Source organism: Protomyctophum parallelum (assembly GCF_964188405.1).
Source record: "Protomyctophum parallelum genome assembly, chromosome: 1".
NCBI classification, from domain to species: domain Eukaryota; kingdom Metazoa; phylum Chordata; class Actinopteri; order Myctophiformes; family Myctophidae; genus Protomyctophum; species Protomyctophum parallelum.
In genome coordinates, this window is record NC_139697.1 from 12408988 (window position 1) to 12431709 (window position 22722).

The 22722-nt window shown below is 43.9% G+C and overlaps 1 protein-coding gene across 1 annotated transcript in view; it reads left to right on the top strand.

Annotated features, from left to right (window-relative positions):
- Window positions 1-22722, top strand: part of LOC310857964 (uncharacterized protein) — a gene marked incomplete at its 3' end in the record, with an annotated part of 31256 nt that overhangs the window by 7960 nt on the left and 574 nt on the right. The window contains exons 5-17 of the mRNA XM_083764010.1: window positions 575-616; window positions 1985-2115; window positions 2203-2322; window positions 2989-3037; window positions 4003-4050; window positions 4512-4580; window positions 4734-4873; window positions 5585-5713; window positions 6495-6552; window positions 10237-10347; window positions 17465-18124; window positions 19620-19697; window positions 21493-22304. Of these exons, the coding sequence (XP_083620136.1) occupies window positions 575-616; window positions 1985-2115; window positions 2203-2322; window positions 2989-3037; window positions 4003-4050; window positions 4512-4580; window positions 4734-4873; window positions 5585-5713; window positions 6495-6552; window positions 10237-10347; window positions 17465-18124; window positions 19620-19697; window positions 21493-22304 (2447 nt within the window). The remainder of the gene's footprint in view (window positions 1-574; window positions 617-1984; window positions 2116-2202; window positions 2323-2988; window positions 3038-4002; window positions 4051-4511; window positions 4581-4733; window positions 4874-5584; window positions 5714-6494; window positions 6553-10236; window positions 10348-17464; window positions 18125-19619; window positions 19698-21492; window positions 22305-22722) is intronic.

A 22722-nucleotide genomic window follows, 5' to 3' on the forward strand; every position in this document is an offset into this window, starting at 1 on the left:
GACTTGAACTCATGCTTCCTTCATGCGTGGAAGGAACACGTTATTCCAACCAGTTCCTTTCCACTCCATCAGGCAGGCTGGCCAGGGGGAGGCAGTTTATCACATGATATTTAGTCAACTAAAATTAAAACATTTCAGATGACAAATGTAATTTTATTTAAAAGATTATGTTTAAATCAAAATTTGCTGTAAAAATCAACACTGCAGCCTATGTTTCATGTACAGAGCTGTATGGGCATATCCAGCTTGTCAACCAGCTCTTATATGACCCACGCACGCACGCACGAAATATTTATGTATGTCCACATAAACAGAAGTACAAGAGCCTTGTATAAAGGACAAACTCTGCCAGTGCAGTCAGATAATAGAGACACACACACACACACACACACACACACACACACACACACACACACACACACACACGTACAGTAGTAGTAGTAATAGTGTAAGTAAATGTAAATGCAGTTGTTTTTCCTTTTTTGAATAGCGCTGAACAAGACAAACTTGTTGTTAAACGACGAGTAGTTTTTAATGTTTCTGATGTTTCTCCATGTCTGACTCTCTCTTCCAGTTCATATGGACAACATTGACCTTCTGGGAAGCTCATTATTAGGTTAGTAATGTGTGTACTGTATGTTATAGAAATATCTATTATTGGGTTAATTAAGTGTGTAATTGGTTTTCGATGGTGACGTAATGACGATGTGTTTTAGTGTTGGGAGGATTAAAGGTAATGCTCCTATGTATACATGTATGTAATCTGGCACCAACGCCGTATCAGGCACAATTAGTCATTACGTCATTTGCTGGGACGGTGCATACGCATAAAAATTGCTGGGACGGTGCATACGGCGCAAAGTAACCACAGTATACCGCTAATCAACTTACAAATTACATAGAGTCAGTTGCTTTAATCCACCCGACACAGGTATAACTAACTGGTATAACTAGCTCTAAATGATGACGTAATAAAGATGTGGATTAAAGGACCCAATGCCAGAGTGTAATTGGTTTTCGATGGTGGTGACGTAATGACGATATGTTTTAGTGTCGGGAGGATTACATGTAATGCTCCTACAGTATGTATACATGTATGTAATCTGGCACTACTGCCGTATCAGGCACAACTAGTCATAGTTCTAAATTGATAAAACTGTATTTCTTTTATAGATATAAACTAGTACCATACTTAATAATACTACTTTTGTACATGCATAAAGTAGGTAGGTAGCAAATAGTTAAACCTAATAATTCAACATTTCAAACGTTCCTTCACAGAGAAACTGAGATTTGACAGTTTGTAGCGGTCGAAAGTACTTGCGCGCTCTGCTTGCGCACTAGTAGGCCATTTATGGCCTACTAGTGTGCAACCATAGACTGTAAAAAATATGGACAAAGCGTTCCCCGGGTCTAACATGAACGTAAAATGAAGCCTGTCAGTCCTTGCAATGGAAGTCGCCATCTTTCTAGATCCGTTTGGGCCCAGCTGGCCCATTGGCTGGCCCAGACAACGAGGCGGGACTTCCCCCCTTCTTCTTCGTTGGTTTTTATTTTGACTCGAGTGGGTGGGGGATCCCGTTCATAGACTGTAACGGTAGCCACGCCCCTCAGAACATGCGCGACTTTATGGTCATTTTTTTTATAAATGGGACCATCATTTTCCAAAAAGAATATTATGACATTAGAAATGAGACTTTAAACTAGTGACTGGAAGCAAAAAGTATTCATGACCATGTTTATTAAGGTAATACAGTCTAGGTGAAGTTGGGCCCAAATACATGGACTTCTATGGTGCTATGGGTTTTTTTGGGCCCAATGACAGAGCCACAACAGGCCATTATATGAACTTTCAGGAAATCCCGATTTCCTTGTGGCTTCACAAAATATCTGTCTGACTGCCCCCCTGTGTGCAACAAGCAAGTACTGTATGCACTCCACAGAGTGCAGTTCTAGTTATTGTCTGTATTTGCTTCCCTCCTAGGAGTGTCTCTGGTGACACTGTGCTTGGGTTCAGAGAATGGTGCGCTGTTTTACCTGTGTCACGTGTGTGAGGTCTATGTTTTGGACATAATTAATCATCTCAAACAGGCTGAGCACTGTTGTAATTACTGCGTAAGTGTTGAACACCACCTTTGACACAGAGATACACATCAGCTTCCATAAATGCTCTACTTTAGATATTTGTGTCTTATTTCCCAGAACTACACCAACCCAGACGCGCTGAGGTTCTCCTGGATTCCCAGCCCTAAGAAGGTGGATCTTATATGGCTCCACAGCAACATCACAAAGAACCCGGAACAACGCACTGAGAAACTGCAGGTCGGCATGTGCAGAGCAACATGGGAAACATACAGCCTATATTTCATAAATTATCTTTGCTGTTGTAATATAGGATATTTATGTCATGAGGTTATTATTAGTGCTATGATAATGAACCAACCTATGTATGTACTTGCTGGGGTGAACTTTCACCCAGTCCCTTGGTTGTTTTACGGACAGTGAACTGCATTCGTTTTCAGTCCACATATGGCTGCGCCAACATGCACATACTGGTACATACTGTACATGAAATCACTTTAGTGCACGTGCGTGAGAGATGGATAGAAGGAAAGAAGATACGGCAGAGCTTGATTAGTAGGCTATTCGGTGCATGCATGCACACACTAAAGGCTCATACATAGTCTGGATTTTCGGTGATTAGGTGACCACCGAACTACAACATGACGTCACGAGCCGCGGTGAAGAGCAAACCACCGCCACCGCTCCAGCCCTTCTCTCTGTTTTTACTCACCACCGCTCAACGTTATTTCAGCTCCGGTGGTCAGCTCACCACCGGAGCGGTGGTCACCTCACCACCGAAAATCCAGACTATGAATAGGCCTTAAGGCTGTACCCAGTGTGACATGTCTAGGAAATGTATGAAACTCCACTGTAAACCTGACTTTATGAACATGAACTGTTTTATCCCCTCTTTTCTGTGCACAGGTTCTGGATTTGCCTACAGATTTATTTTGTGCCTACAGTTATGTGAAAGGTACAGTACAGTGCTGCTGCCCTTCTGTGCTATAATGTTTAGTTAGAATGTTAATCCTGAAGATTGTCTGTCTGTTATCTTGACAGCACTATCTGGTGTAACAAGTTGTTTAGGACACATGATCACAGATTTCCACTCCAGTTATCCACTGGCTTACAAGAACATGATTACATTGAATTGCTACAACAATGCTTTTATTTATCTATTTTCTGTTTGACATGTAATCGTTATCTGTATTATCTTAGCCACCCTTCACAATGAAATATTGTTATCGCATTCTTCTTGACTTTTTAACATCCTGCCCCTATTTATACTGTATAAGTGTATCCGAGTGCAGAAACATCTCTTCACCCACCAGAGAGAAAGCTTGCCTGCCATCCCCACTCGCACAGCTGAGCTCAGTAGTGTGGACACAGGCGGCTCTCGTTGGGAGAGGCTAGTCGCACATGCTAGACACTACTTGAAATGAAGAGAAACTCTACTCTTTGTATAAGATAAAATAAGCAATCTATGGCAGTTGAGGGAGAAATGGAGAATAAACTTGTGCGAATCTTTGCAGCTTCTGTATCCAATAAATAGGTTGTGTAGGGGTCTACTGGTGAAGTTGCATACCACATGGATGCTCTAATTCAGCTTGACAGCGAGTCGTGGGTTCGATTACCGAGCACGACAGTCTTTACTGCGTGTCATTCCATGTCTCACTCCTTTTACATTTTTTTATTAATGTGCAGCTGCTAGTCTACATCTTTGTTTTCAAAATGCACAACTTCATGCTGTCCGTATGTTCACCTCGATAAATAGGGCAGACACAAATGTTGACAGGCTATCACTGATTACCTCGTTCCATTGGTGGTGTGATATGCACTGCAGGATAAAATATGATTCTTTCATACTTTAAGGACTAACAACACTTGTATTCTGGAGTGGTGCAAATTAACTCATGATGATCCTTCTCTGTTTGACAGTAATGCACGCTCTGGGTCAATATGACGACCTTCTGAAGCAGATCACAGGTCAGTTCCTATGCCGAATTTCGAATATGTCGGGTGGAAGCCTCACATGTCCAAATCTGTAACTTATCATGATTCAAATTCAAAAATAGCAAAAGTAGCGGATCTACAAGCTCGAAAAATATGCCGATTCACGCCACATTTCGAGCTAGCGGATGTCAAAGAATCCTGATATATTGGTCGAATTAACCCGGTCGATGCCAAACTTTGCACACACACTCCCTGGATGCCAACGACGAACCTCTGCCCCAACTTTTCCAGAGCGGCCTGTTATAGCGCCACCATGAGGCAGATTTTCACATGTTTACCTATAACTGCATCAATCTGCGCGAAACATTGCATGCACTCTCCCTAGAGGCCAAGCACGAACCTTTGACTTGCATTTTTCACAAAAAAGATCCCTTCGTCATTGTGTCATCAAAACAATGTGTTTCAATATATCTGATCCATCCATCTCTCCACAGCTGCAAGGCCCAAAATGATGACCATCCAGACATACCTGGAAACGCCCAACAGGAAGCACCCTCTTCTAGGTCAGTGCATTGCATCTCAGAATAATTCACACTGGAGGAAGATACGTTTTTGTTGTTTTTAATGAAACAAGTGAGAAAATTGTGTCCCAAGAACCAGAGTTGAACCACATGCTGCTTATTATTGCACTCTGTTGTACCTTTTGATCCCTGCAGGTCTGGAGCACCTGGTGGAATGCAGCTGTGAGGAGCAGACTGATAGACGCTTATATCTCTGCACCGTCTGCAAACTCACTCTAACCGACCACAAGATCATCAGCCATCTCCTCAGCTTTCATCACATCCAAAGCTACATTGTAATTTTATATTGGACTCTGATTGTTGCATAACATGGAAACAATACAATACAGTATATATCGTTTTAAATATTTTAGTACTGCTCAATAATATCAGAAACAACAGAGCTCCTATACGTACAGTATGCTCTTCACTTGGATAATGTTTCTCCACCTATGATAATAATAGCTCAAATTTATATAGCGCTTTTCAAAATACCCAAAGCGCTTTACATAAAAGAGTAAGGAACTAGATTTATTCAAGAAAACAAGTACAAGATGCTAGATTAAAAGATGCTAGATTAAAAGATGGAGAAAGGGGAAGTGTGTATGGGGGACTCGAGTACTAGGGCAAATGTGCTCATTTAGTTGCTGTGTGTTAAGTCAACGTTTCAGGTCAAACAATATAGCAGGCTAAAAACAAGGCAGGCTCCATCATGACCCGACAACTGACCTTATGCTGTTATACAGTACAGTGATTCCCAACCCTTTTCACTTGGAGCCCGCCCTTATAACATCGGACAAAAGCTCAGACCCCCTACGTGTACACATGCAAAGTTGTCCTACTACAAACTCGGCCTGGGGATTCAGCCATGATGAATGAATGCCTGGGTAATCCTGCTGTTCTTTCCTCTTGTGCCATCACAGGCCCGCAAACTGGGGAGATTCTAAGGCCTTGGACGACTGCCCGTTGGCTACTAAATGAACCTCAGTTTTGTTTGTGTTTTCTAGAATGCATGGCATCCCTCTACTCTGATGACGTGCAGCAGTTATGAATACGACAGCACGTTTCCCAGCATGATGCAGGATTTTGCAAAACAGATGGAAGAAAGTCGTGGAACGACCATCATGGATATGAAGGTAATGAAGTACAGTACACTAGTCTAGAAGTACAGTAAATGATCATTAGAAATATATCTGTGTGCTAGCCTGGCATGGCCAGACTAATATCACTGCGTAGATGTGTGGAACCTGCATTTAGGGGTGGATTGTCAAAATGCTTCTGGTGATAAACCTGGCCCATATTTTCATACAGGCCCCTGTATTGGTCCCTCAAGTCTGGTTTGCATCCTGCTTTGCTGGGTGTCTATGCAAATACAATTAGCCCTTCACTAAATCCCACCCCAAAAAGCGATTGTCCAATGCCAATCCAAATAGTTTAGCAACGGTTGCTATGCAGGTCAAGCTTTCTTCGCTGCTAACGTGCCTATTGGACAAGGATGGGTTGGGGAGGGACTTATTGAAGGGCTAATTGGCCCGTGTTTCGGGAGAGGGAAGCCGGGCGGGGAGAGTGATAATTGGCACTGCATGTACGCCTACGGGCTGGGGCGGCAAACTGCCTGCCAGCAGGGAGTGTTGGGCGGGAGGAGTAGGACGAAGGCCCTGCCGTCCTCCTGGTGGGACCTCCTCACTGGCAGCTGAGTCAGTATAGATGACAACAACACAGAAATGTGTGGGGGGGAGGAATTAATTAATTCATTTTTTATTTCAGTTTTACACAACAAGAATGAGAGAGAAAAACAGCTTTAAGAAATAAAATAGAATTTCAACCATACAGCATATTTCAGGACAGGGCAGGAAACGTGACGCTCACAATATAACCGTATGTTAGTTTTAATAATTGTAAGACCTTCTGTTGTAGCAAGTGGTTCTGCGGCCTGCTTTGTTCTCGTCAGTGGAAGGGGCCTCGTACAGTGACGGTAAGTTTTAGAGTCCGAAACACTATTCCTATTATTATGCCTGCTTACGGGCACATTCAGGGAATTAAATGCAACTTATTTGTAATTCAGCTTAAATGCAACTTATTTGTAATTCAGCTTAAAAGCATAAAAATGAAGAAGCTCTTCAGATGTGGTAACCTCTGTGGGTAGGATCGTGCTGATTCGTGCACGATTATGAAATTGTGACGGATCTCTGATTATTTGCTATGGTTTAAATAAGCAAAATGAATCAGAAATATAAGGGACTAGAATTACAGTGCAGGCAGAATTATATAAAGAAAGTATTATCATTACAAAGCCTACGTGTCTCTAGATGTCCAGATAAACATTTTGTTTTATATTTGTTGATTCACTGACAACGTTTAGTCTTGTCGATACTTGGACACTGGAGGACGATACGCAAGGAGAGCTGCTTAATAACTAGCATCACACCAGGAGACAAGCTGGGTAAGTATTAGACTGAAGGAATAGACATAATAATAACACTATTTTATCCAATAGTACTATTCTTGGTACTCAAAGTGTCTTTTACAAAACGGAACAAATAAAAGAACATAAGAGAATAACTAGATAAAAAGCTAAGAAATAAGCAAAGAAAAACATTAAAATTAAAAGGCAGAAAAGGGGGTTAGATTTGGCTGCAGAATGCGGCACTTGTTTAAGCGGAAAAGTAGTATATGAGATGGTGCATAGTAGTCATCATCCATTGTCGATGGGGACAATGTGAGGACCTCATCTGGATATAGAGGACAGATAATGAAGATTGATGAGTTAGTTAGTGGGAGGTTAGCATGTAAGGACATAGTCTCTGATCTGAGACGTATTCCTCCAGCTTGGAGGTTTTCAGATCACCGGATAGTAGGCAATAGACAGACAGATGTGCTGAACTGGAGGAGAGGTCAATGATGGTCACACAGGAACCGCTGGCCCACTTGGGGCGACTGTGGCTCAAGAGGTAGAGCAGGTCGTCCAATGATCCATGGGTCGGCGGTTCGAATCCCGGCTCCTCCTGTCTACATGTCGAAGTGTCCTTGGGCAAGACACTGAACCTTGCATGGCTTCCGCCGCAATCGGTGTATGTATGTGTGTGTGAATGGGTGAATGTAATGCACAATCTATGTAAAGCGCCTTGGATAAAGGCGCTTATAAATGCACCATTTACCATTAACTTGGGGCCAGCGATTGGATGCCCCAAATGTGGGCCATACAATTCCCTTAGATGTTGCCGCTAGCCACCATAAAGTGAGGCTTCCAAAAACAATTGTACGCTGACAGACGGGGTAACTGAATGAAAAGCATGATGAGAATTACTAAATCACCGCAATAGCAAGTATGAAATCAGACTACTAGAGTGATTGCTGTGTTAACGGGGTTATACCTGTCTTATGCATGGGTCTTGGGGACCTGCAGAGCTGAGAAATAAGTAGGTTGGACCAGAGAAACAAAATGGAACATAAGGCTGACTGTACAATGAATGACTGAAAGCATGTAGTCGGTAAATCTTTTTGCCTTTTGACTGGCTGTGGTTGAGTGAGTCCAGGAGTCATTGATGGTCAGTGATGTGATGTGGAGTGGCAGTTCTTCCATACAGCTTCACTGATGCAACCCTGACATTGAGGGAAGCAGCTGTGAGGACATCATCTAAAATGAACAGTGACGACAGACAAGAATACAAGCACACAAAGCCAATCAGAGAAGACATGGGACTGTTTTGCACCGGATAGAACTGCACTGTTATGGTTAAAAAATATATATGTACTTTTTTAAGTGGTGCAACCACTTCTACATCCAGCATGCAATGTCCGTGTAGCTGTGTACCTGTTTGTGATGTGTGTACCTGTGTGAGCACGAGTGGTGTGCGCATGCGTGAAATTGGAACGAGAGAAGTATGTGACATGGCTGCCACCTGCTGGACGCAAACGATACAGAGAAGAAATTGGAACGATACAGAGAAGAAATTGGAATGATACAAATTGGAACGATACAGAGAACCAATATACGGGAGTTGCACCACTTGGTTCACACTGGCGTGAATTTTTTTAATCAAAGCTGCAATCTGGAACTCATTTGATTGGAATACAATACACATTTTAATCAATCTGCAGTGTAGTTTATAAAGTTCTCTAACTTTTTCATCCCCCCAAATTGATACATACAGTATTGGCCTATATGCATTAGACCACGGACCCCCCCCCCCCCCCCCCCCCCCATTTCATACCATTTTAAATCTCTGGGACCCCAGCAGTCTCTGTGTTTAACTCGGAGAGTGTACAGAGCACAGACCATTTGGTACTCTATAACTATCAATGATTTAGCTGGGTTATGGATTGCAGTTCAACATGATTATGATTGTTAATCATGATTATTCATAATGATGGGGAAACAAATGTAAAAAAATATTTTACTTTCTTGTTCATTGTGTTTTTGCTGTATCTTTGGTAAAAAAACGTACGCCTTGGGTAGAGTATTGCACTATATTTCAATACTGTAATATATTATGACATTACCCTCCCCTCCCATTTCAAATGGTCTACAACCGGTAACTGGTTTAAATGGCTGGCGTCCTGTAGGGTAGCCTTCATCCCCATTGTGAGCAAATGCTTTGAGAAGCATGTGAAATAGCAGCTTGCCACATACCTTAGAGTAGACTCTTAACCCATTCTGACCTGAGATCAGATTCTAAAAGTGTCTTCTACATCCTGACAGTTTTCTGAAAAAGCTATGTTTCCATGTCAGTCGTTCTTTGATTTTTCAAAAATAGCAGACCTACAAGCTCGTAGCGCGCCACTCGCACTATGAGCTTGTAGATCTGCTATTTTTCAATAGCTAAATCATAACATAATGCTAACACCAAAAGGGGTTCCCCCCCCCAAGCCAACACTGCACACTGCCCTCTCACACCTTGAGAAGAAGAACTTTGCCATGCCAGGTGATGAGAATGGACACCTCTGTCCCCCTGACCCCCGCGGTGAAAGTGTGATTCCGCACAGGACGTTTACGACCTGTGACGTTTACAATGTTAGCAGGGCTCGCAGGACCATGGACTGTTTCAGATGCTACCAGGTGGTAAATGACACTATAGCCCCCCCCCCCCCCCCCCCCAAGTAGTAGAAGTAGGACCAATGTAGAAACTTTATTATCCTGTCTGACTATTGCTGTTATGTTCATTATAGCTGCTACAATGTCTAAGGAATCTGAACAAAAAACTGTCAATCTTCTGTATTTGTACACAAGATTTAACGATTTCTGTATTGTGATTTGTGATGCATCGTGTTGCCAATACATACTATAGCCCTGTTTTTTGGCACAAAGTTACAGTATGCCTCTTTGAGTTGAGATGACTTGTGTTGTATACAATGTTCTGATTAACTGTTATTTCATGATGAGGAGACGAGGGCAAAGAGCTCCAGATAACCAAATAAGTTTGAATAAAGTTTCACAATTACTTTATTTTACGAAACAGAAAATGTTATTTCCTTTACTGTGCTATGACTGTACTATGACAAAAGATGATGTGGGATTTAGCAAATGTTCCCAAATGTGACGAGAACAAAATGAGGAAGCCTTTGACATGCACCCTGTTCCCTGTTCTTTTAAGATCATCTCCTTCTGAGAATCATTTGTCTTTTTTTTATGTTCTTCAATGTTGCTTGTTCTTTTCAGTGAAAAGGAAATATTTGAAAGGCAGCACCTCTCGTGACCCAGTGTCCATGAAAGACGGCGATGTTGCAGCAGAGAAGCAAGATGCCCAACACCCCTCGGACACTAAGACGGGTGAGAACCTTTGACACCCTTTTCCCCTACAGAAAAGGATCCGGATAGTTGAAGGCTATGCCTCTCAATAGATGCTAGGAACCTCAATGTTATAAGATTTAGCTACTGTATCTGCCCTTTGGAGTCTGCTAGGATGATGTGGATGAGAGAAGGAGTGAACCCAAAGTAGAGTCAGGAGTGTCTGAGTTCAATATGTTGAAACAGGAGTAGTTGACAGTTCCTGTGGCAGTCACGTGGGATTATTTTTGATGTGACCGTCAAGACATCCTAGTGGCAGTCACATAGGATTAGTGTTCCTAGAGAATTCATTAGACTGAGTATCATAAATTTCGCTTGACGCGAGACCTTGCTGTTACTTCCTGGTGCGTCTTCCTGTCCTGCGAGAGATGGCATTCATGCTGTAGATAGAATCTACAGTGTAGATGTAATCGGTGTCTTTGCCTGGTGTTTGTGTCTTTGTTGTCAAAATCCAAGATTTGAGAGAAAACTATCCGCAATTCAGCCTTTGCTTGCTGATTTTAGTATTTATTGAGTATATTCACAAGTTAATTGTCATTTTGTTTTGTTATTTTATGTTAGACTGTGTGTTAAAGGCAGGATATGGGATCAAGGATTCACCAACATGTCTGCACACGGACAGACGTGTCCGTGGCAAGCTATGGCTGTGGCATTTATTTATTTATTTTCTCAACAGACTCACAAACCATCTGACAATATCTTCTTTTCCTTGCTGTAAATTTAATTGAGAGATATAGTCCGGTTCATAAAGCATTTGCAGTTGAATGTCAGATATGGCATCAATCAAAATTGTAGCCGGTGCAACGCTTGCAGATCGGCTATTTTTGCAGTTTGCACTATCATTCAACCAATTGTAAAATATAGCTTAACTGGCTGAGCTGAGACACTCTTCTTTGTTCTGAGAGGTTGCATGTGTGAGTTGGAATGTACACAGTATACTACATCTACTACATTTAAGAAATACAAATTAGTAGTGCCTAAGCCATTCAGGACACAGGCTAAAACCTTAAGTCCATGTATGTGATGTGATCTGAGACTAGCCAACATCAACTCTGGACTCCTGAATCGCTGCCCTGTATATGGCCATATCAAAGCCTTGGCCGTAGAGTGACGATTGCTCTGAAATGATTCATGAAAACAGTGACATAGTTGTTGACAATATTTGAGAATTGGGGTCCTTTGCCTGCTGTCGGTGTGCAAGAATTATGACACTGATCGGCCAAAGGGGCACGGTGGCACAGTCGGTAGTGCTGTTGCCTCACAGCTAGAAGGTCATGGGTTCGATTCCCCGCTGGGGACGCTGTGGGCACTGGAGGCGTGTTCCCCCTCCGTGTCATCAGTGCCCATACCCGAGGCGGGGTTGGCGAAAGGGCCTTTCTGTGTGGAGTTTGCATGTTCTCCCCGTGTCCCCTAGGGTAGGTACCCTCACAAAAACATGCCGTAATCCTGGTCTCTAAACTCCCCCTGGCTAGCCGGGGTGCCTGATGGAGGGGAAAGGAACTGGTCGGAATAACGTGTTCCTTCCACGCGCTATGTCCGGCTGGGGAAACTCTCCCCTGTCAGGTGAAAAGAAGCAGCTTGGACTCCTCATGCATAGAAAGAAGCATGAGGTCAGTCGGGGTGCATACTTAGTTTAGACTAGGTGACGGTGTGCTGCCCCGTGGGAGGTTAGGTTTAGGGTGAGGGTTTGAGATAGGTTGTAGTTGTAGTTGTAGGACTAATGACTGGTCTAACCAATGACTAGTCTAAACCAAAAGCTGTCTAAACAAAGTACTGCACCCGGTCAGTCTGCTGCCCCCCCAGGTTGGCAGAGGAAGTGTAGCGCCCAGGATTACATTAGATAATTGACACTGCAGGGTGAAAAAATGGGTTACAAAATTGTGGGATAAAACATTAAAAATAAAGTCACTGATCGGCCAAGTGGTATGCAAACCTTTACAGTATGTAGACAGGCGTGCGTGCACACACACACACACACACACACACACACACAAAGACACACCTATTACGCTACGCCTTGTAAATAATGTATAAGGGTATAATCATCATCATCATCATACTATCATCATCATCATCATCATCATCATACTATAATTCTAACAATGTCTGTCCGTGTGTGTGTCTGTCTGTCTGTCAGAAACACTGCCGTAACTCCTTACTGCCTGCACCAATCACTCCCACTTTTCACACAGGCATTGACCATATGAATATGGAGGGCATGACGATTTGACACATTAATGATTATTAATTAATTTATTAGTCAATTACAAACGCACCCGGGCGCAGTACCCCCCACGGCCACAAGGGGGGGGGGGCAAATATCTCACAACGGGTAAGGTCTAGTGTATACAATTTAGATTCAGCAGGTTATAGGGAATTTACCCTGATATTGATGACTGGTTGATGGGAACACTTTATACCTTTTTGTCTTAGGAAGAATTACCTACACAAGGGAATTTTTTCTTGAGTTTAGAAATTGTCCTGCAGCCCAGAGGACTCCAGACTTCTTGTTGTTCGTAAGTTGAATACATCTTCAACAATACACCAGTGGCAGCCATCACTGTTAAAAAAAGCTTTGTTTTTTTATGTGTCTTTATATTCAGGAGCCCCTGATTGTTAATCACACTAATAAAACACTAATCAGAACAACAGTGCATCAAAAGTATTAAGCCAACAATGTTACAAGCAAGCTTAAAACACATTGGTCTTTTATTTGAAAACAAGGCACATTTACATGTTACTGTACATAAAAAAATAACACGCCCTAATATATATATATATATATATATATATATATATATAATGCAGAGTTAAACTCTGCTATAGGTGGCTAACAACAAGGTTTGCCTGATGATTAGTCACTCGTGTGGTGTTTTCCCCTTCCATAAGGATGTGTCCGCGTGAGAATATTAAATCATTAAATGGCCGCGTGGTTGTTTGACACTGACAGACAGATGGAGCAGCAAGCAGGTAGGGAACAGGTCGCTACTCCAGTATGAATCGGTCCGTAATGCGAAATCTCACATATGAGAGAGAGAGAGAGAGAGAGAAAATAGAGTTATATATGAGAGAGACTGTGGGCGACTGTGGCTCAGGAGGTAGAGCAGGTCGTCCAATGATCCATGGGTCGGCGGTTCGAATCCCGGCTCCTCCTGACCTGTCTACATGTCGAAGTGTCCTTGGGCAAGACACTGAACCCCAAATTGCTCCTGATGTGCTGGTTGGTACCTTGCATGGCTTCCGCCGCAATCGGTGTATGAATTTTTATTCTTTATTCTGACCTTGTTTATGGTGAGAAGCCTACTTGTTGTATTTCACACAACAAGTAGCCTACTCAAGTAGGCTTAATAAATCCCATTTTGGAGAACTGAAAGAGCTCTAGCACTGTGCACTAAACACTCAAACACCAACTTTATACACTTTATACTCACTTGACGCTTGTAGGGCATCACATCCAAAATGGCGCTGGTAGGCCGGTAGTCCTACCGTGACGTCAGCCTTGCATTCCCTATTGAGATCTGGGCTTTCGCCATAAACCTTGGTTGTCTATTTCAGGGAGTGGTCTGTGGTTTTTGAGTGGTGCAACCACTCCAAGGAACAGCAATGTCCGTGTTGTTCACCTATGTATGTGACGTTAATGAGTAACGTCACATGACTATTAGTACCAGTAGGGGCGCTGTTGTGCCAGAAACAGAGAGAGAGAGAGATAATGCTGTACTGTTGCCTGCTAATGAGAGAGGGGGAGAGGAGAGAGGGGAGTTGCACCACTCAGTTCACACGGGTGTGATTTTTATTACCACAACAAGCCTTCCATCATTTTAACGTTCTCTAGAAAAATGCACTCCACCAGGATGCTTTCCCTAACATTAATAGCAATGCATGCAGTGTTATTTCTACAGCCATCCATGAAATAATAGCATGGAATGTGATTACCAGTTGTACTAGTCTCTGTCTGTGGACTGGCATTTTTTAGAGCCTAAATTGGAATAATAAACTGTCATTAATATGGGGCGGCAGTGTACAGCAGCCGCTTTAGAAACGCAAGGTTTCCAGGAGGTGCATACGTTGGTTAGACAACAGTCCGACAGGCTTTAAGGCTCATTCATAGTCTGGATTGTCGGTGGTGAGGTAAAAACAGAGAGAAGGGCTGGAGCGGTGGCGGTGGTTTGCTTGTGTTATAAGTCTGACACTGTTAAATGAACACTTTCAGATTTGCCACGTGCCCACAACCGTATGGATACAACTTATTAATGTGTTCTATGAGATGCTGGAATTGGATGCAAGCATCTGTTTTTTCTGCATTGTAGGGGGAATGTACCAGGTAAATGCCAGCTTCCGTGCTCCGGACTGTATGACCGGAAGCATTTGACTGGGAATTGACAGAGTTGACAATTGACAACTGTTCAAACTTTAAGCTCAACCCATTGCTGTATACCCACTGGTAATGAATAGCTCCTTCACTGCTTGCCAGTTGTCCAGTCAAACCGCCGAGCCAATATTTTAATCACCAATTGTAGTATATTAAAATACCATACAGTATGTAACCGGTGTAATCTGTCTCTCTCTGCGTTGTGTATTGAATGGACATGAGACGGACCCAGAACTCTCCTTGGCTTTATTCTGACAAAGAATAACAAAGACACGTCTCCACGTTAGTTCTTAGTAGTGCAACAACTCCTCTCTCGTTCCAAGACGGAAGTACAGAAGCTAGCGCGACAGTAACACAACAAATAATAGAACGTAACATACCTGACAAAGAATAACAAAGACACGTCTCCACGTTAGTTCTTAGTAGTGCAACAACTCCTCTCTAAACAGGGTTAAACAAACACTGTATAAATCAATTTGCAAGTACAATGCTTATCATGTTATACAGAGAATTCAACAAAGACACCCACCTCGTTCCAAGACGGAAGTACAGAAGGAAGAGGTGGAGGTGACGCAGGACATTTATACAGGGGGCAAAAGGAGGAGACTTAAAGGAGCTGTGACCTTTAATGCACTATGTATTCCTATACACATGAACCTGAATTAAGTCAGGTAGAAGCACTTATTTGTATCATATTTTGTGTAATTATATAATACTGTTACACATACAGGAGAGTAAATGTGCACAGCAGACAGACGACGAGATGATGTTCCTTGATGTTTATTTCAGAGTACACAGCACAGCAAACAGCATAGGTCCGACGGCCTTACGCCGTCGGGGAGAATGACCCAGTTACATTGAATGTCATGGAATTAAGTACAGTTTCACAAACTGAGGTGAGAATGTAGGCGTGTTCACTGTTCCTCTGAAGAACCCTTGATCAACCATATGCTCCCATGCAGCTATCAACACCAATTCTATTTTTACACAAATTGCAGCAGGAACAGACAGCAAACCGTAAACAAACCATCGACACCCCAACTTTGAATAACAAAGACAGTTGGCCTTGGAGCAGGCCTTGGAGACGAACTGACTTAGCACAGAAATGTAGTCTTGACATAGAATATTGCAAATATGGACTAAAATGGATACCACACAATCATGTTGTCTTCCAAAGTGTCTGTCTATCATATTTGGTAAAACTTTTAATTCTAATAACTAAGGACATGCCTGGTCCTCCTCTCATTTCTTGCACAAAGGTACTGTAATATTCCTAACGACACACCCATTATGCTACACCTTGTAAAATAATACCTATGTTTACATTTTTTATTCAGCAGGTTATAGGGAATTGACCCTGATATTGATGACTGGTTGATGGGAACACTTTATACCTTTTTTGTCTTAGGAAGAATTACCTACACAAGAGACTTTTTGCTTGAGTTTAGAAATTGTCCTGCAGCCCAGAGGACTCCAGAGTTCTTGTTGTTCGTAAGTTGAATACATCTTCAACAATACACCAGTGGCAGCCATCACTGTTAAACAAATGTATTGTTTTTGATGGGTTATGTGTCTTTATATTCAGGAGCCCCTGATTGTTAAGGAACCCGACAGACAGTCTGAATCCAGCACAGACACATGTGGTAAGCTTGCCGGCTCAGCATGATGCCAAGACAAAATGTGGAAAACCTGAATTGAGATCTAGGCTTTCGCCATAAACATTGGTTGTCTATTTCAGGGAGTAGTCTGTGGTTTTAATTACCACAAATGACAACAAGCCTTCCATAATTTTAACGTTCTCCAGAAAAATGCACTCCACCAGGATGCTTGCCCTAACAATAATAGCAATGCATGCAGTAATATTACTACAGCCATGAAATAATAGCATGGAATGTGATTACCAGTTTCTGCCTGTGGACTGGCATTTTTGGGGCATTTTTGCATATTATTTTTGAGAGCCTAAATTGGAATAATAAACTGTTATTAATATGGGGCGGCAGCCGCTTTGGAAATGCAAGGTTTCCAGGAGGTGCATACGTTGGTTAGACAACAGTCCGACAGGCATTAGTCCGACAACACCGCCACTCCCGACATGCGTGGCCGGTTACAGTACTAACCCGTGGCCGGATAAAACTCACCCGTGGCTCCTGACATGTGTGGCAGGTTAAAGCCAACCTGTGGCAGGTTCAAACTAACCTGTGGCTACCGACATGCGTGGCAGGTTAAAATGAACCTGTTTTAACCTAAAAACGGACTAATGCCTGTCACTGTCGGATTGTTAGTAAGTCGAACCAAACGCATACACCCGGTTCCCAGTTCGATCCCGGGCTCCCCCAGAGTTAGTGTCGAAGTGTTCTTGAGCAAGACGCTCAAGCTCAAGGCTGAACCCCTAATTGCTATAAAAATATATATATTATAATCATTTGAGAAACACTTTTTTTTGCACGACTAATTTGCACGACTGGCCGAAGTGGCTTCACGTCCGCTTTATTGCTTGCTCATGATCAGAGCTTCCGTGCTCCGGACTGTATGACACTGCTGTATACCCACTGGTAATGAATAGCTCCTTCACTGCTCGCCCGTTGTCCAGTCAAACTGCAGAGCCAACATTTTAATCACCAATCATGTTGTCTTCCAACGTGCCTTGGGCAGGCTTGCTGGGACAATATGCAAGCGTCTACCATCCACCAAGAGTACAGCTAGTCTCCCCAAGCATCTATTGTCCACCAGGATACCTCCAAGTCTACCCAAACAACTTGCTGGTCTCCCACTACCCAAGCACCTACGTCCAACCAATAGTTCAGCATCAGCAAGTCTACCCAAGCACCTACGACCGACCAATAGGTCATAATCAGCAAGTCTACCCAAGCACCTACGGCCGACCAATAGGTCAGCATCAGCAAGTTTACCCAAGCACCTACGGCCAACCAATAGATCAGCAAGTTTACCCAAGCACCTACGGCCAACCAATAGATCAGCAAGTCTACCCAAGCACCTACGGCCAACCAATAGATCTTCAAGTCTACCCAAGCACCTACGGCCAACCAATAGATCTTCAAGTCTACCCAAGCACCTACGGCCAACTAATAGACCAGCAGGTCTACCCAAGCACCCACGGCCAACCAGGAGACCAACAGGTCTACCCAAGCACCCATGGCCCACCAGTAGACCAGCAGGTCTACCCAAGCACCCACGGCCAACCAGGAGACCAGCAGGTCTACCCAAGCACCCACGGCCAACCAGGAGACCAGCAGGTCTACCCAAGCACCCACGGCCAACCAGGAGACCAGCAGGTCTACCCAAGCACCCACGGCCAACCAGGAGACCAGCAGGTCTACCCAAGCACCCACGGCCCACCAGGAGAGCAGCAGGTCTACCAAAGCACCTCTGGTATAATATGTGTTCCATGGGAAGCTATATTCCTTGTGTGTGTGTGTGTGTGTCCGCTGCATAATACTTGGCTAACCAATGTCTGTTTTTTGTCTGTTATTTTGAATGCTGACAGCAGACCAAGGAACTCTCATATGTTTTCCCCTATCAGTCAAAAACCACTATGCCTTTTTGGCAGCACCAACACATGGATTAAATAGTTTTAATTAAAGAAAATAAGGCTATATGTGGCAACACAAAGAACAAAGACTAACTACTCCTACCAAACAGGAAAAGTAATGGTTGCATTGTGATTGTGCATGACCAAAACAATGACGTTTCCAGAAAGCAAGCTTCCCAGGCCTTCTGGTTGGCGTCAGACTGTTGTGTAGACAGAGGATGTCTGGGCGGCACCAAGCACTGCTTGGTGAGGTAAAATGAGAACGTAAATCAAATCAGTTGCATTCATTTCTTATCATAGTCTTCTTAGGTAATATTCTTTCATTACAGCCACACTGTCTTCACACAGAAGACACACAGAGGTTTGCCCTCTGCCTACCACCTGACTTGAAAACCAGCGTTTTCAGAGTCCACCTTTCTTTTAGCCATTTTTGGTAGCTGAAAGTTGACCACAAGTGATATACTTTCACTGCTGATCAATAGTGAAGAGAAGACGCATGCTTGCGCTTGCGGGCCCTCGATATGTGCCAATGCACTCGCAGTGCATTGTCAGACTTGTAGTATTATGGTGGTCCGTGCAATATACCAGTTCTAATACTAATTAAATATCATCCCGCGGGCCAAAGATAATTCATTCACGGGCCTGATTTGGCCCCCAGGCCTTGAGTTTGACATATATATGATGTAAGAGGTACAGGTTACTGAGCTTGGACTGAGAGTCTCTCTCAATGTTTTGTGTGCGCTGTCTGCAAATGCCTCTTATTTGTTTAGGGTTAAGGGAAGTGATTCAAGTGATTTGGTGTGCCAAAACAAACTTGACTGAAGCCCTTTTCCTCTTTGGGGAGCGAGCATAGGTCATTCATTAACTTCCTCCAGCTATTTCCAGGTCTACTTTCTTTTCCCCTTTGGGTTCCAGGTTAAGGCCTGCCTGGTTGTGTTGGAGGATGGTTTCCTTGGCCTACTGGTTGTGTTTGCGTGCAAAGTTTCGTGACCCGATGACCTCTCCCACTTTCACTCACTCCTTTCTGCCTTCTCTCTATCACTAACCACTGCAAAAACCTCTTTCTACTACACCAAAAGTCCAATAATCCTGTACCTCTAATCCCAGGACGCTCTTCTCCACTTTCTCCTCCCTCCTCCACACACACACACACACACACACACACATATATACACACACACACACACACACACACACACATACATATATATACACACACACACACACACACACACACACACACACACAAACTGGAACGAATAAAAGTATCCAGCCTTTGGCCTTCTGGCCTGGTGAAGACAATTATAAAAACTGATATTTGTTTTCCCTACACAGGATGGAAAAATGTAGATGCAGATGTCTGTTGGAGATGCTGTCAGAAAGGACATAGGCCATGGAATTGTCCCAACTCAGGTGAGAGTGGATTTCAACCCACAGTCCTTGAAACAAGGGCTGGACTGAGACAAAATTCTGGGCCAGACTGGCCCACCACAACCAACTCTACTGCCTTTTCGAGGTCGAGGCCCATACAAATACTTGAAATACAAGCCAACTACAAACAACCGACAACTTGTAGGGTTGCCACCCGTTCTGTAAAATAAAGATTCGTCTTTTATTTGAGCATTAAATGATGCGTCCCATATTGAATCAATACGGAACGCGGTTTGTTCCGTATTTTCCTAAATGCCCCCCTGCGCGATCTGTCACACAACGTCAACACTGAATTTAACAATAATGAAACAGGAAATATTAAAGAAATATTAAAGACGGCACAATTGTTCTGGCGCGGACGCAGGACCTCCCACGAGCATAAACAAAAACCTCCCCGTGGCTGCTGATCTGCTTGTGTGTGGTGTGCTCTGCTGTTGCTCTCAATTGCGCCGTGGCGACGTGCCGAATCCAGTGCGTGTCTCGCCTGCCGGCCGCACCGCGCTGTTTAAAATGTCTAGTACTAGAAGTTCTACAACAGCAGATTCTCCACCGTCTCAAAAAAGAATAGACCCTATAGACGTGAGTGCAGGGAAGAGGAAGAGGCTTGACAGCGTCACGGGAGATTCATATAAAGCAAATTGCAAAGTATGTCGGCGTATGTTTTCTGTGGCACTGGGAACTGTTTGATAGCAAACAGCATGCTTCAGGGATCAACAGCATGATCACAGAACACCCGACAACAAGTGTCACAGTTCTTCATGACTGAAACTGCCCCTGAGATCGATTTGGTCTATTCTCCTGCCCATGCAATAGCCAATGGCTGCTCATGTGGGAATAATAGCCAAACTATTTCAGTAGACTATTATGGTTGATTGTTTATTAATGAAGTCTAATAAATAAACATGCATTTAATATAAATTAATCAATTGAATTAAATATTTAAAGAACTCTGATTCAGAATCAGAACTCTTATGTTGTTATAAACAGAATAGGCTACTTCATAACAGTTAATAAATGCCGCAGTAGGTATACCCCTTTCTTACTGACCACAGTGACCACCAAGTGACCCCAAAGGCTAATATGGTATGTGAAATCATCCATCCATCCCAGGGCCAAATTATCTATTGGGCCAGTGTGACCGGGGCCCAGGGGCCCTTGGCTGTTAGGGGCCCTTTGAGAACACTGGACCGCGTTTGGCCATTGATTTTGTAAAATTTAGGTCAAAAAGATGATAAAAACATAAAAAAACACAAAAATGTGCACGCACGCATGCTATAGGGCCCCCAACACATTACCGGCTCAGGAGCCCTCATGGGGTTTAATCCGTACCTGATCCATCCAGCTTCAACCGCTTATCCGTAGTCGGGTCACCGGGGAAACGGCACCACCAGAGAGCCCAGACTTCCCTCTCCAGAGCAACATTAGTAACGTCCTCCTGGGGGATCCCGAAGCGTTCCAAGGCCAGTTAGTCGATGTGATCCGATAACCCGATAACGGCGCTGCTTCACCGCGTAGTATATATAGCCAAAAACTCCCAGGGCACACCTAGATATACAAGGGTTTGTGTATATATGTATATGTGTGTGTGTGTGTGTGTGTGTGTGTGTGTGTGTGTGTGTGTGTGTGTGTGTGTGTGTGTGTGTGTGTGTGTGTGTGTGTGTGTGTGTGTGTGTGTGCGTGCGTGCGTGTATATACATTGATACTCGTGGCCATAGCAACTGAACATAAAATGTAATATTAAATACAGTTAAATTTACTTTATAATTTATATTCACAGGACTTTTATCACGAGACATCTGTTTGGGATGTGGACAGACCGGACATTGGTACAGGAGTTGTCCCACCTCAGCCCCTCAGGAAAAATTAAAGACAGCACAATTGTTCTGGGGCGGGGGTCACGCAGGACCTCCCACGAGCATAAACAAAAACCTCCCCGTGGCTGCTGATCCTCCAGCCCAAGGAAGTAGAGCAAAGAATCTTCCCACCTCAACCCCTCCAGCCCAAGCAAGTGGTGCAAAGAATCCAACCCCTCCAGTCCAAGGAAGTGGTGCAAAGAATCCAACCCCTCCAGTCCAAGGAAGTGGTGCAAAGAATCCAACCCCTCCAGCCCAAGGAAGTGCCGCAAAGAATCCAACCCCTCCAGCCCAAGGAAGTGGTGCAAATAATCCAACCCCTCCAGCCCAAGGAAGTGGTGCAAATAATCCAACCCCTCCAGCCCAAGGAAGTGGTGCAAAGAATCCAACCCCTCCGGCCCAAGGAAGTGGTGCAAAGAATCCAACCCCTCCAGTCCAAGGAAGTGGCGCAAAGAATCCAACCCCTCCGGCCCAAGGAAGTGGTGCAAATAATCCAACCCCTCCAGCCCAAGGAAGTGGTGCAAATAATCCAACCCCTCCAGCCCAAGGAAGTGGTGCAAAGAATCCAACCCCTCCGGCCCAAGGAAGTGGTGCAAAGAATCCAACCCCTCCAGTCCAAGGAAGTGGCGCAAAGAATCCAACCCCTCCGGCCCAAGGAAGTGGTGCAAATAATCCAACCTCTCCAGCCCAAGGAAGTGGAGCAAAGAATCCAGTCCCTCCAGCCCAAGGAAGTGGAGTAAAGAATCCAGTCCCTCCAGCCCAAGGAAGTGGAGTAAAGAATCCAGCCCCTCCAGCCCAAGGAAGTGGAGTAAAGAATCCAGCCCCTCCAGCCCAAGGAAGTGGAGTAAAGAATCCAGTCCCTCCAGCCCAAGGAAGTGGAGTAAAGAATCCAGCCCCTCCAGCCCAAGGAAGTGGAGTAAAGAATCCAGTCCCTCCAGCCCAAGGAAGTGGAGTAAATAATCCAGTCCCTCCAGCCCAAGGAAGTGGAGTAAAGAATCCAGCCCCTCCAGCCCAAGGAAGTGGAGTAAAGAATCCAGCCCCTCCAGCCCAAGGAAGTGGAGTAAAGAATCCAGCCCCTCCAGCCCAAGGAAGTGGTGCAAAGAATCCAACCCCTCCGGCCCAAGGAAGTGGTGCAAAGAATCCAACCCCTCCGG